Raw genomic sequence first — 15,463 nt, forward strand, 5'->3', positions numbered from 1 at the left:
AAGTGTGGTGAATGAGATGTTCCCTGTTCGGTGGGAACATGTCTGTGTTGCAGATTTGTCACCTTGTTTCAAGTGACCTGTCGACTTTCCTGATGTTACATTTGTGAATCTTTGTGCACATAGTTTCTGACTTCCCTAGATTGTCATTTTTAGTATTTAACAAACTATTATGCATGGATGAAGGGACAACTAAGGACATGGGTCCTAGAATAAAAGAAATGTAAGTCTGTCTGAGGGATTGGGAAGAAGGTGAGTTGTCAAAGGTGTCATTAAACAGCTCAAAGAGGAAAATTGAAGAACTAAATATCAACATTTTTTTTGCCTTGTTACCCAGAGGTCCTATGAACTTGAGCATGCATGGCTTGATATGTGAGAGCAGGTGCATACAAAACATCCTCATGCCTGCAGGAGACTGTCGTTCAAGTATTTTTGTCAATGCTGTCTTGATCTTTCCCTTGGTTCCATGACACTGTTGAAGGGCAGCAGCTTCCCACCCTGCTTGGGTGCCAGCTCTCCCCCTGCCATGCTTTCTGTTCCTTTCAACATTCCTTACAAACTGTGGCCAGTTAGCATGTTAAGGCTTTGGAGCAAGCACAACAGTTGTACTGAGGCATGTATTTGTGAACTTGGGTATGTTTCTGTTTCCTTGACTTGTAATATGTTTTTGTCTGGGGTGTCATGATGTATTTTCTGGTGTTTGTGGAGTTTTTCCATGGACTTTAGCGTTACTTTTCCTTTGTTATCTTCTTTGCTATGAAATGCCCTGAGGTTGATGTTCTTGACCTTATAGCAACTTGGTTGATGATTTTTTATGGCTTTCTTAAAGTGTTGCTAATAGATTCATAAATACAGCAATTACAAGTATTTCCTTTAGAACAAATGTATTCAAAGTAGCTGATTTAGTGTTTCAAGATAGTGGCCCTTGTACTAAAACTGCATGTAACTGTTTGAGTGCTGATTTTGTCTCCTGTTGGAGGGAGCAGATGCCATGCTGTATATACGCATTTTATCAGCTACCCTTTTCAAACCCAGGTTTCTATCTAGTTACTTAGGCTTAATTCTGGAGCATAAGGGTTGCTGTGCTCTAGTAGCCATAACAGAGTTAGCTAAAACTTAATTTTAGCTTTAATTTAATAAAACAACGCATTGTTGTTTTACTAAATAATTTTAATAGCATTATAATTTTAATAGTATTAATAATCTACTTAATTTGATGATTTTGGTTTACTTATTAATTCCAATGCACTTTAAGGGTGTCACATGTGTAGTAACAGTTGCCATGTGATGTAGTTTAGTACAAAATATTGAACTATTTTGATGCCCTTCATTGCTTTCTGTCCTTTAGGCCTGCGCTTGGCATGGAAAGTCTGAGCCTTTTGTAAAGCATAGATGTTGCTTGTGTTATAATTTCAGCAAGTAATAAATGCATCCAGTTCTTGAAACAAAATGAAAAATGCTTTTGAAGATATAGTCTATCTTCAATTGGTCATGGAAAGATATTTGAAATGATTGGTGAAAGTTCTGCAGGAGCTTTGGAAATGTCATGATTATCCAACTAATGCTGTGAAGGGTTTAGCATTCATTATTACAAGATGAAAGCTTTGGTAGGTTGAAAATAGTCATTTGTAACCATAAGTTGTTTTTTTTCCTTGCTGTAGCTCCCACCCACTCATTCACCCATGCACTTCAACCTCAGAATGGTTTCCTGTCCTGAGTTCATGGGAATTACGAACAAGGGTAGCTGTTGTCATACCCATTGTGAAAGCTTAAAAATTAAAAGGGGTGGGGGGGAGAAGGTTGGAGAGGGCAAAGGAACAAGGAACAGTTGTATTGATTTCTTGTTCTTCTGATCAAAAGCTTAAGGCAAATATTACAAATACTTAAAATCAGAAGGCTGCAGTTTTGCATGATTTCTACCTTCTGGTGTCTTTTAAAGTGTGTTTTTTGACATAAGGCTTTCTGGTAGCTCAGCTTTATGATTTTTATATTTAAACTTTCTCAACATTAAAGTTTGTTGCACTTATTTGGTATTCAGAGTATTTCACTTCCTTGGGATGAAATAGGAAAATTATGAAAGTAATTAGTGGAAGGCCAAACATTCATCAAAAGCTTCCTTGAAAGTTAATTTAAATCCTTGAAATTTGGTTGCTTCAATCAAAGGAGTAAGGGTTTGTGACAACAATACTTTAAAAAATGAAATAAAAATTATCTTTAAGCATAATAGGTAACTTCAGCCTAAAATTTAGGAATTTTTTCTTCAAGAGATTTAAGAGTTGAATGTTTGTGGCTGTGTATGAAGTACATACTCAAGTTATTGTCATTCGCTCCCAATTCAGTTCTACATATGTTGCAGGGTTTAAAACGCCTCTTCCTCACATTGAGGGATTGTAGGAATTTCTTCAGGCATGGGGTAAACCTGCCTCTGGTGGTTTTCCCTTTTATGAAATTTTTGACTCAAAGAAGAAAGGGTGGGAAGCAGGTGGGGACTGAGGATTGCAGATGTAGTTCTGTGGAATGTAATTGCCTCTTCTTGGGGTTGTTCTGAGTGTACAACTATCTGCAATGTTGTCATGTGTTTCTTTGGCTGTGTTGTGTTCTTGCTCAGCTGCTTAGAGTATCTTTTTGAGGTAAATGTAATGCTTGTATTGCTGCAAGGGTAATTTTCTTTAATGTTTTTTAAATGTTGTGATAACACCCTTAAACTTGAACTGTTAATATGGAGGAATATATAAACTATCACATGCTTTTTTTTTCTTAATCTGGTGGTGGCATATAATAGCTTAAGTTCCTGAGATGATCTTTTTAAACGTAGCTGCATATACGACGCATACTTGGACTTTGTTTTAACCCATATTTCTGGGAATTTGTACATATACTGACAGTTTTTGTGGAAGCTACTTGAGAAAATAACCCTTTAATCTTATGCTGCTGCAATACTGACTGTGAATTTTCCTCTAGGTGCCCAGATTATTGATCTGATGATGCTTGTAATAGATGTGACAAAAGGGATGCAGACGCAGTCAGCAGAGTGCTTGGTAATTGGGCAGATTGCCTGCCAGAAGATGGTGGTAGTCCTGAACAAAATAGATCTCCTTCCAGAGGGCAAGAGACAAAGTGCCATTGAGAAGATGACTAAGAAAATGCAGAAGACCTTGGAAAACACCAAGTAAGTGAACAGTAATATTTACAGCTAACTTGTAACAATGTGTTTAACAGACCTGGGGTTTTATTTTATTCATGGGCTTGCAACTTCTGCTGTGATCTACAAGTCTTTTTCACTCCAGAGTGAAGATTCTTGGAGTCTTTGCAGCTCCTGTATTGTTTTTGGGTCCATTCATTGTGCTGGGAATGGTACAGGGGTCAGCAAGAAAGTGAAATTCTTGCTTGTGAACTTAGAATCCTACAACTTTGAGTTCTCACAGCAATTGATTTAATGGCAAAATAGTGTGTTTTGCTTGCTGCCCCTCATTTTACGGGATATTGAGGGGACACTTGCAATAGATCAAAGCATTTTGGATCAACAATTATTTTTTTTTTTTTTTGTAGATGTGAATTTATTGATCAACTTCATAGGTAATGCCAATGGAGATAGCACTGAGATAATAAAGTTAGGAAAACTTTAGAGATAATTATTTAATTATTCTTATTGCTTATGATTTTGATTGTTCGAAAGGTTGTTATGTACAATGTAAATTAAACTGCATTAAAATTAATAGTAACTTTTCATCTGTTATGTATGCCAAGAAGTTAACTTTTTACGAAAGTTTATCATAATATACTTCTCAGTTTTATTTTGTCCTTTTCAAATTTGTTGATTCTTCTTGAATGGCTACTGCTGCAAGTGACACTTCATTCTTGATTTATTTCAAGCTCGTACTGTGAATGATTCAGAAAAAAAAGACCTTTCTAGTTGCATATTCATAAAAGGAAAGTATATTTTTGTAAGGAAACTGGTGTTCATAAATACCTTTTATGTACACTGTTTGAATTATGTATTTTCTTTGTATTCTGGAGTACACAAGGGTCTTTACAGCCCATCTTGAAAATTAGCAGACTTTGTCAAAGCTGAAGGGGAAGTGAGTTTTTGACACAGCTGATGTGGTAACTGAGGTCCTTACCTCGAGCCCCCTTGTAAAACAAGGATGTGTATCAGCAGATCATAGTAGCTGTGATTCCACCTGGAGAGAAATGGTCTTGTCATAACATTTTAATTACCCATTTGAAATGCTCTGTTACTGAGTGTGTCTGTTCATTATTCTTGTAAAAAAAATGCATGTTTTGCATGTGCAGTCTGTGCCTTATGGTGCTTTGAAAGCACTGCTAACCTGGACTTGATTGTGAGGTGCTTGTCCTTTTGCATCTTGGGTACGTGTTGTTTCTTGACAGCCTCTTGACTTGGAAATTCCAAATGCATATTTAACTGCTTTTGTATTCCTAAACTACTCTTAGCAGGGCATGTGCTGAGACTATTTGACAGCTGCCTTTGGCCCAAGATGCTTGGCAATGGGGGTTGTTTTTTTTCTAGGAATAGTTCGCTTGATGATTATTTGTCTACACACAGAGGCATGCATGCAGAATTTTATAGCAGTAAGCAAATCTGAAGTCTGTTTGAGCTATAGAATAGGTGTTGTCATTGATGCTGGGGAAATTATTGTAGTGTCACTGTGAGATTCCATGGAAGGTAGAAAAAAGAGGCAGAGGAAAATAAGTGTTGTATATTTTAATAGGTTAAATTTACAAGAGTCAACCTAATTAAAACTTGCTGTTCTATGGATTAGTACCAAAAGTAAAAGCAAAACATCCCAGTGAATGGAATTTAGTTTTTTCATAACTTTTTGCATATGCCAGCTTTTATCTTTGCCCAGCAGGGTCTAAACTCTGCTGACATTAAAACGATGTGATGGAGTATGTTTGAGTAGGGCTGAATCATGTTTGGAAGTGCCTCCAAAGGCAATGTATGATTACTCTAATTTGTTCTGATACATGGGAAAATGTGTAAAGCACCTGGTTCAGCGTGTATTTGTTTACTGCAATACAGTCCCCTAAAGTATTTGTATAAAAATAAATTTCCAAAAGTGTTATAGGTAATCAAAAGGATTTTCAGTGCACATTTTTATTAGCCTTTGTCTCTAGATCCCTCAGACTTAGGGCATATAAACAAAGAAAATATCTTATATGCTTGATTACCATTTGGTCATTAAATGAGCTCCCTCTATAGAACTTCGTCATGTTTTTCTTTGTCAAGGCACTGTTGTGTTGTGATTTTTGAGAAAGCCTATGGAGAGGTAGGCGTCAAAAGGATGACCACAATAATTATTATTTATCTCAATCTGTTGTGTAAGAATCAAATATCTGTAAGAAGCAATCACTTTCTTGTTATTGCTGATTATTATTGTATTTCTTCAATATGTTTTCTTACATGGTTAATTGTGACTTTGAAAAAATACAGTAATACAGTTTAACTTTCCAGACTGTAGGCAAAACAAGTTGTCAGATGATTCAAGCACTAGGTTGCATTTTAGGGAGCAAAAGTTAGGTCTGCTGGCTGCTTTGTAGAAAAGGCAGCTGAATATTGAGGGCTTGCAGAATTAATTTCTTTGTAAGAAAGAAGCTAAACTTTGGTCAGCTGTGGAACTACTACTCTTCTCTGAACCTTTGCATGTTTGGTATTTGTGTTCCATGAATTTTGGTTTCAGTAGATGTGGATCTTTGTCTGCCCGTCTTGCAGTCTGCCTGCAAGTTCAGGTAGACATCATGTGCCATTCTTGCATTTGGCTCCCATTTTGAAGGTCATGACTCTGCAGCTAGGATTATACTTGTTTCAGTGAAAGTTGAAAACAGTGCTAGTTTTCAAGTAAAATGACTTGAATGCAGAGCCACTGCAGTAAGACTGAGTAGCAGACCTTTGCTCCTAAAATAAAATGAAGTTTTGACTGCCACAGCGTTGAATCAGTAGCTAATACTAAACAGGATTGAAGATTTCATAGTGAAGTCCAGTAGTGTAGGTGATAGTAATTCAAGAAAAAAATCTGTCAAGTGTTCTCTATAGGGGAAGAGCAGATAAATTGGAATTTGGGGAAATTTCCTTGCTGACTTGTCAGATGAACATGGAACTACGTTACATTGACACGTGTAGGAAATCTGTGATCTAATGGTGGGAGTCTTTCTCTCTTTCAGGTTCTGTGGGTGTCCTATTGTTGCTGTTGCAGCAAAGCCCGGTGGACCAGAAGCCCCAGAGTCTGAGAATCCGCTAGGTGTTTCTGAATTAATTGAGGTACCTGCTGAAGAACATAAAAATAACATAAAATGTCCCTGAACTTTTAAGTCTTTTGGAGTATGCTGTTTTAGTATCTGGAGCAGAGGAGCTCTTGCACTAATGTTAGATTTAAGGAACCTGAATTTTTTTTTTTGGGATTCCTTCCAGTGAATGGAGAAGTTGAGGTTGTGTGCCCCAAAAGCAGATCTTTTTTCAACTACTAGGCTTCAATACCTTTAAATAAATGTCTTAAGGGATAGTTATCGCATATGTGGTGAAATATATTTTTAAAGTTGTAAAGAATTATGAAGCATAATGAACAAAAATAGCTTAAAATTCTCACAAATCCTCGGTAGTGTTGTATAATTGTACTGCAGTTAAGTAAGTACAGTTGTCAAGTCAGGCACTCAAAAGTTAGATGCTGGGAGTTGTCTCCTTCCTTTGTGTGGATATTGTGATCCAGTGTTTAAGTGGCCGATTCTGTATTCTAAATAACTCTTACCTTATTCCTTGCACGGGGTGGACTGGGCTCAACTACTGAGCAGATAGTCTGTATTTTGTTTTAATTCTCATTATTCTGTGTGGGCTCATGACTCCATTCAGATACTTCTGCATTCAGAATGATTAATTTCCTCCTGGACTTCTCTTTGGCACACATCACTGTGGTCTTGAGCACTTGGCAAACAGCTAATTTACTTGCAAAAGACCTATAGGAAGTGTAGAGGTGACTTTAATCCATATTTAGATTGGGAAGCTGAGGCATGAAGAATTTAAGTCCACTGAGCTTACTAATTTTGGTTGCAAAAGTTAAGGAAACTAACTATTTTGGGAAATGCTTGTGTTCAGATCATAATACCTGCTAATTTTGATTGCAATTGTGAGTGCTTAGCACGTCTGTTAGGCTTTGGGGTTTCTGTTTGGACAGTCTGAAGCGTGTAGTCAGTGATTACCTGTGGAAAGCTTCATTTTTAAGAGAATGACAATATGTGGAGTTCTGGCAAACAGAATCCATTCTCTAGAGGAGCACTACCTGCCTTCATGATGAAACGATCTTTCTCTGTGATACTCTGCCTTGCTTACTGCATGCCTTGCACATCTGCAAAAGATAAAAAGCATGGCCTGGATTTACCCTGTGCCCTGAACGAGGAGGGCCAGGAAAAAACTATATGATTGTATAACTAACATTATATCAGACCCATATGAACAAGACAAGACTTCAAATTGGTGCTTCACAGGTATCCTTAGTTCTGCCAGTTTCAGTTGGTGTTTTAGTGGTGGTGGTTTTTGCTTTTGGATGGTGGAGTGGGGAGTAGAGGGAGAGAGAATAAATTCTCAGATTTTCAGAAAACTAAATTATAAGTTACATGGCATGAAGCTTACACTGTGAAAGGCAGGACACTTAAAATAGCTGTTTGAGAGGAGTTTCTAGTAGACTTGTCACCCTTTCTGTGAATAAGATTTGGGGAGAAGTAGCATCTTTGCTCTGGAGAGGTTCCAGTGTTACTTGCAGGCAGCAGAAAGTAGTCCTAAAACAAAGGCATCATACTTTGCAGGTTTGTCAAGGTCTGATTTGGATGTTGCCAGGTTTAAAATAAAATGGCTCAAGTTAGGGTGCAGTTTCAGTCATAAAAATATAGGGATGCCTGACCTAGGGCAGCCTGGCTTGTGCAAAGGCAGAATGTTCCACATAGCTGCAGACCACTAGAGGTTGTTCTGCCTCCCAGGCAAGTGTGCCCTGAGATGGGTATGGCGTTAAATAGACTTAGCAAGAACCAAGTGCCCACAGCAGTGTCTAAAGAGATGGAGATGGGCAGATCCTTACTTATGCCTTCATCAGGTTCCTGGGAGATTTACTGGGGTGTTCCCTGGGGTTAAAACCTTTTGAAGCTGTTCCTGTCAACTTGAGACCTAGTATAGGAAGAGCTGTCAAATGCTGTGTGAGCCCTTCCATTGAGCTTCAAGGTATTATCCTTTCTGTCCTTGATAAGAGACTTTCCATTGTTCTGCCATTGCAACTTGGGCTTAACCTGCAGTTTCTGACCTTAAAAGCAGATATTAAAGACAGTGCCAAGTTCATATGCTGATGTTATAACAGAGGCAGAGGTCAAAAGTGATTTGAGGCAGGGGTGAACCAGTTCCTCTGAAGCACTGTTGGGTACACGATGGCATTTCTATAATTAAGGTCTACTGTGTATGATAATACATTTAAAAAACATAGTATTTGTCAGTGAAACAGAAAATCTAAACCTGGAGAATTTCTCTTGAAAATGGTACTTATGTAGCTATTTTTATTAGTGGTTTGATATTCCAAGAAGTGTTAAGAGAAATCTGACGGAAAAGTTGACTTTGAAAACTTAACCCAGTATAGTAGTTTTACAGGAAGGGTGGCAGCAGTGGGCTTTATGGGGCAGTAATATGCATATAAGTTCATTTTCACAAAATCCAAAAAAGCTGAAGTAGCAAAATGCGCTGTAAAATTGTGCTTTTGAGAGAAGGGAGGAAAAAAGGGAGAGAGAATGTACAGGATTTTTTTTTTCTTTGCTTCACTGCAGTGTTTATATTGAGTTTGGCAGCAACTTTATTGCCAGTCTAGTTTTGCTAACCAAGCTAAATGTGCAGCACCAAATCTTTCTAAGGCAGAAAATCAAACTGTTCCTGCTGCTGAGTGTGTCTCCTCTATGGTGCACGCAGTTAATTTGACATTGGTGTGTTCTAAGCTTATTGGGAGATGCCTGGAATCAGTAAAACTGCAAGCTTGTTCAATCAATCATCCACTTGCCTTCCTTTTGCTGTATGGCTGTCATGACTTTTCACCTAGGCATGGTGCTGCTTTCATCTTTTTTCTTTTTTTTTTCAGGTCCTGAAGTCTCAGGCTTACCTGCCATCAAGAGACCCCTCGGGACACTTCCTTATGGCAGTCGACCACTGTTTCTCTATCAAGGGTCAAGGCACAGTGATGACAGGGACTATTCTTTCTGGCTCTGTTAGCCTTGGTGACAGTGTGGAGATTCCTGCCCTGAAGGTGAGTCTCTCATTTTCACTCCCCCTAGTTTTCATGATAGAAAGAGACACTCAACAAAGAAGAGTGTGTTCTCATCCCATCTGAAATAATTAAATTATTTTCAACATCTGCCTTGTTGATTTTTTTTTTTTGTACTCATAATAGGAAGAGATGTAGAGATTTTTGAATAAGGCAACCAGTAAAGTTACCTACTTAATCTTAATTGAATGAAGAGGAGAGAACACTGACCTAAGTGAGCGTGTTTGACTTAAAAATTCAGAAATGCAAGATAGTCATGATTCCCTGATAGGATATGCCCAAGGACTGAATGAGGTTTGAGTGAGGTTTCTTTGATTTGAGACATGCTGCAGGGAGAAGGTTTGCAAAAAAATCTGAGCAGGTAGGCTTCCTGAGATGTCTGGAAGTGAAGGAAATGACAAGAAGAGGGCACTGAAATGCTTGATGCACATTCTCTTTGTTTGCTAGGGCTTTAATTGATGTCAGCATGTTCTGTGAGAACTGCTGGGATGCAGTAGGTGGCTTGCTGCCATTGGGCTTTTTTGGAGAGCCTGTATAAAGTCAAGGGGCCTTTCAGTGGCCTTTGAACTACTTAAATGTTGTTACAATTTTATTTCCTTAAAATACATTCATACTTTAAAAGGTGACTTTATGCTTGGAACAGGTGATGACTGTTTCACAGATGATGATTTGATTTGGACTGTTCTGACTTTCCCTTTTTTATCAGTTGCCCAAGAGGAGTAAAGACACGTGTGTTGTTTTGCATCCACTTGAAGTGGACCCAAGCAGTTACATTCTGAGAGTAGGCAGCTTTTGGCTGAGCAAGCCTGGATGGGACCCTTTTGCTGCTGTCAGTATTAAGTTGTGTAGCTATAAGGGCCTTATTCTTTCACTGAGTGAACATGTTGGTTTCTCATTTTTGCCTGTACTTTGTGGGCAAGTGAAGGAGTAAGTGAAGCATTCTGATTTCACATGAAACATTTTGCTGATTGCTAATAATTTTTGGCCAGCCTCTTTCTGTGATACCTGTTGTCATCTAGTTTATCATATTGTCCTTTGCATAGAAGTGGTATGCTGGCATGAGGCATGTGCCATCACATCTGCTTTCCCAGTGGAGTTCCTTGCTGCCTGTATCCCCATTTGCAGCATGCAGCCTGTTTTGGGAGCCATGCTTGGAATTCCTGCAGGAAATATGCTTTTCTGAGATTGTAGCTCTTGTTTCAAATTCTCCTGCATTGCCTTTGCCAGCATTCCTTGCCTTTTCTATTGTGTCCTGCTTGCTGCCCTGGGCCTGCTTGCACCAAGGGGCCTAAGGAGGGACAAATAATTACAAGGCTGATGAGTGCTGAGTGGTGGCTCCTGCCCTACAGTGGCCTGGCATAGCTAGTTGGCTACTTTCCTTTTGGCATAATATTGGCTAAACTTCCTGTTGCTTTGAGCTCTGGGAGATGGGGGTGAGAGAGCAGAGTAATTATTTCTTGCAAAGAAAGAATGCATAACTAGATTATATCTGGAAATGACTGGTCAGCTCTTCATGTATAGTCCAAGAATGTTTTGGAGAAACATGCTTAGGAATTAGTCTGCTCTTTGAGAATCTGTATGAAGGGGGAAAATGACAAAAATTTAGCAAATAACTTGCATATTGTAAAGGAGTGTTTAAAAGGACAGTAGGAAAGGCTTTTAGTGGGACTTGAAAAGATGATTTCCTACCAAGTGACTGGGGGAGCAGTGAAATAAAAGGTTAGTCAGCAGATAAACAGGTCTTTGGCAAAGAAAACCAGATTACTTGGCTTTTGTGGCATGAAGAACTTACCTCAAAGGTTTTGTTGCTTTCAATAGTTGTTGATGAATTAATCCTGCCACTACCTTGTGTGAAATTGAAGATGTGCCCATACCTATGAGTGGTAATAGTGGTGGGCAGAGTGTTGCACTCTGGTTTTTGCTACTAGCAGCTTGTGAGTATTCGTATTGTACAGGTATGGAAACCAAGATGCAGTAAAAGAAAGCAACTTTTTGAAGTTTGAATTGTGTGTTGTGCTTACTTCTGCTTGCATTACGTGGAGTTGGGTTTGGATACCTATAAAAGGTCAAACCTTTCTCAGGCCTGCAAGGTAATGGAGGAAGCACATTTCACAACACATTGTGGTTTATGACTCTTTCTGACCTTTTTTTGCCCTGACCCTATGGTAACTGAGATTGACAGCTGGTGCCCACTGGGCATTTAGGGACATTACAAACCAGCTGCTTTTTAAATTTGAAGACTCCTCTCACCAAATGAAGTGGCATCACCTTCCAGTTCTACTAATGGACTTAGACATCTTTGACCGCTTGAACCTGCACAAAGGAGGGACACAGCAATTAAAAATAAACAGTGACATTCTCAAACGCCCGTGCTTGCTCTGATTGAGGCTGAGAGCACCAGCAGTGCATGGATTCCTTTATGCTATTGCCTATGTAAATTGCCATCTGGGGTTGATTATCTGTATAGCAAATAGAAAAATTATATATATGTTTGGCCAAAAGCTTTGACACAGCAAACTGTTCACTATCCAACTGAGTTAGTGCTATTTGCTCACTAGCTCTTGAAATCCACCTTGAAGAGCATGAACCTAGGATTTCTGCAGCAAAAAAACAGTGTTGGCAGAATTCTGAATGTCCTTTAAGATTATTTCGGTGGTCTTTCAATCTCTACAGTTCTTCCACTTTATAAACTGTAACAACTCATGACGTTTTTATTTCTGCTTTATAAAAGTTCCTGGAGTTTGAGCAGTAAGGATTTTTTCAATATAGACTAGTTTTATTTTACTGTTATGTTTGGCAATAATAACTTAAAATGTTTATCTTAAATATATTTTGTTTAATTAATTTAGTTTAAGTGAGCATGAATGTCAAATTCTAGTGTCGCCGTGTCTTCTTATAGCATGCTTTAATTGAAAATTGAAAAAGGAAAGTGTTTTGGGTTTGTCTGGGGTTTTTTTTTGTTTGTTTTTTTTGTTTTGTTTTGGTGAGGGAGAAGTATCTTCCTTATCCAGGTGGAAAAAATACTAGTGAAAGAACAGCAGTTATTTAGGAGGGGAAAAAAAAAAGCAGGTAAGAAGCCAGACTGTTGTTCTTATCATTGGTTGTCTCAGAACAAAAAAATAAGAAATAACAAAAATAATCCTTGTGTGAAAAGTAATGCAAAATGTTGTATGGTATGTGGTCTTTCTGCCCAGTGGTGGTGGCTCTCTAGCTTTGGACTGCAGAGTTGCAAGCACATAAAAATACCAAAAGATTGGGTAAAATAGATTATAATATGTTAATATTCCTTTAAAGATGTTTCAGGACACAGTCCCTAAAACTGTTCCAGGTGGGCTAATAAGAATCAATCAGTTTTAAAGAGGTGAAGTCTAAATTGAGTGAGGAGTCGCAGACAGAAGTACAGTTAATGGATATAAATCTGATCCTCCTGAAGAGCCAACTCAGCATTGCCTTACCTGTGACCAAGTGCTGCAGGTATCTAGCAGCCACAGAGCGTGTGCCTAGCAGCCAAGTGTAAAGACGAGTGTTGGTTTTTTTCAGGGCTTGTAAGAAGTAGATGCTTTAGTTCTTTATACTCCAGTTTCCATCTGTTCTGTTTCATTACTGGCAAATGTTTGAGCAAGTTGATGGAAGCGAAATGGCTGGTGGAGGGTAATAGCTTCACTGGAGCCTAGATGAACGTACATCACGTTGCCATTTTGTACTGTGTTTTGTTGAAAGTTCAGGAGTGCTTTGAAGGCTGAAGTTACTTGAAGTTACTACTTATGTATTAGGACTTGTGGACACCCAGTTACTGGGCCAACTCCTTTTAAGGCATTGTCAATTTTTTGAGATGCTAAGTATGGCTGAGCTGATACCACTAGAGGGGGAAGAGTATTCATACTAAGTCCAACCTTCACTATCCCCAAGGTCTGCAGCAGACAATTGCCATTAATAATGTTGAGCATTTCAACCTCAAAAGCTGGAAGCATGTTTTTGAAACGCTTCTGTTGTAGCTGGAGAGTAGTCATCCAGGTGTTTCAGTACTCTGACATAACTTCCAGGAGGTCACCTGAGACATCAAATACAATGAAGACAAACTTCCCTTTGTGTATCTAGTCAAGTCTCTCAGTGATTGAGTGTCAGTTTAAGCAGCAGTGGATTCTGTCTTGGCAACGGCTTATTTGCTGTCAAGTTATATTTGCTTTAGGAACTTTTAAGAAGCATAGTTTTGTAAGTGTGGTGCTGAGAACCTTCATATGCTTCCACCATATGAAAAGTAAGTAGGTCTTTTTGTTGATGTGGGTTTTTTTACCTCTTCTATTGGCTATATAACCTTGGTGTGTTTTTTGCCAAACATTTTGTAGTTTTTATGCCTCATCCAACAAAAAAATTCTGCCATGTCTGATGGAATAACCCAAATAGTATTTGTAAGATTATTTCCTTCAAACTACAATAGCTATTCAACTTAAAACAGCTATATCTGCTTTAGTCCACATGAGTGATTCAACCTATCTGATGTCCCAAGAGCTCTGATTAGCTTGCCTTGTACATTTTATTTTCATTGAAATTCTGTGAAGAGGGGCAGTTCAGAAATTTTGGGGAAGAATCAGTGAAATGTAATCAATAAAATAATGAAAAAGCAGTTCATAATACATGTTAAAATACATGGATGACAAAGTACAGGAGTCTTAAATCCTAAATCAATAAATGAAACATATACACATAATGTTATACAAGCAGTTTAATTCAGTACAAGTATTAAACTGTTGCTTAAATTGTGTGCCACTTCTAAAGCATGGGTTGTGTTTTTTGGAGATTTTCTCCTTTCCTAGAAAACATCAGTGTGAATCCTACTGGTTTTGCATCTGCTCTGGCGTTTACTTAAAAGCAAAACATGCAGGATTTGGCTTATACTGAAAAGTACTCCGCTTTCAACATTTAGGATATTATCAGTTGTTTTGGAAGAATTAAACTCTTCAGCACAGTTCTTTGTGGTTAAGTAAAGGATTAAAGACCTGATCCAGTGCCTGTGGAATGAAATTTAGATCTGGCAATAAAAACTTCTAAAATCTTTTTGGCTCAATCTCTTGAGAGAATAAGAGTAGCAGATGCTGAGCTCTTTCTAAAGATCAGTTCCTCAGTTCCCTCATTTTCAATGTATGGTTTTGTAACTTTTTACTGTGTGGTTTTTTTGGTTTTGTTTATTATTTCTGTTTTAGTTTGTCCTTTAAAAAAAAAAAAAAAAAAAAAAACCACCATGTGCTGAAAAAAGAAAACTAAACCCAAAACCTCAAGACCCCAAAGAACAGAATCTGTTTGAAATTCACATTTAAAAAATAAGTTTTAAAAAATTGTTAGGTAACTTCAGACTTCTAAAAGGCTCAGGAGGAGATTTGTATGTTGCTATTCTTTCACTACCTGTTACTGAAGTACAGTGGTTTAGTTCATATTGCTTGCAGTTTTTTATTGATTATCATGTAGGTACAGTAAAAAGAGGGAATGAGATAAAGGACTTTCAGGTTTGTTTTATTCAGGACCAGGGATAAGACATAATAAAAAGGGAGTTGGATAGATATTATGGGGTTTTAAATTTTTTTTCTACTTGGTCAGAGTTAGAAGGGAAGGAAGCCAGGGGAGAACAGCCAACCTGAACAGTGCTAATCCAAACCATACACTCTATTTTTTTTGAGCTTGTGTGTCTAATGTGATCTCTGTAGGCAGAAAAGTGGCCTAGTCAGTGCTGGCCAATTAACTCTTCAAATACTCAAATTCATCTGCAGCCTTTCTTGGAGGTCTAGATGTACCCTCTGCTCCCTGCCAGCTAGACAGTTGGGATACAGATTGCCTTCTAATGGATGAGAAATTACCCAAAGTATACCAGTTTCTTCTTCCAGTGCATCTGAACAGAAAGAGGTTTGTGTGTAATTTCTGCATTGCTTCTATCCACTTAGAGCATCTTTAAATGGTCATTTGGGATCCAGGCTCACATGGGGGTGCAGTGTTGCTGGAAAGGGTGCTGTTCTCCAAGGTGGACTGTTAACTTGGGCAGTACTTCTGTGGTAGCGAATGCTTGTTCAGGTGTGTCTGAAGTGCTGACTGGTTGTGGTTAATGCATGAGATCATTTGAAGTGTGTATTTTGCGCTGTTGCCATGCAGATTATTTTTCCTTAATAGTTAGGCAATAA

General features: G+C 38.3%; 1 protein-coding gene across 1 annotated transcript in view; it reads left to right on the forward strand.

The window, feature by feature from the left end:
* Positions 1-2,958: 2,958 nt before the first annotated feature.
* Positions 2,959-15,463, forward strand: part of EEFSEC (eukaryotic elongation factor, selenocysteine-tRNA-specific) — a gene marked incomplete at both ends in the record, with an annotated part of 36,142 nt that continues 23,637 nt past the window's right edge. Inside the window, 3 exons of the mRNA XM_008938275.1 lie at positions 2,959-3,166; positions 6,178-6,274; positions 9,114-9,278. Of these exons, the coding sequence (XP_008936523.1) occupies positions 2,959-3,166; positions 6,178-6,274; positions 9,114-9,278 (470 nt within the window). The remainder of the gene's footprint in view (positions 3,167-6,177; positions 6,275-9,113; positions 9,279-15,463) is intronic.

Source organism: Merops nubicus, unplaced genomic scaffold (assembly GCF_000691845.1).
Source record: "Merops nubicus isolate BGI_N331 unplaced genomic scaffold, ASM69184v1 scaffold8614, whole genome shotgun sequence".
Taxonomy (NCBI): Eukaryota; Metazoa; Chordata; class Aves; order Coraciiformes; family Meropidae; genus Merops; species Merops nubicus.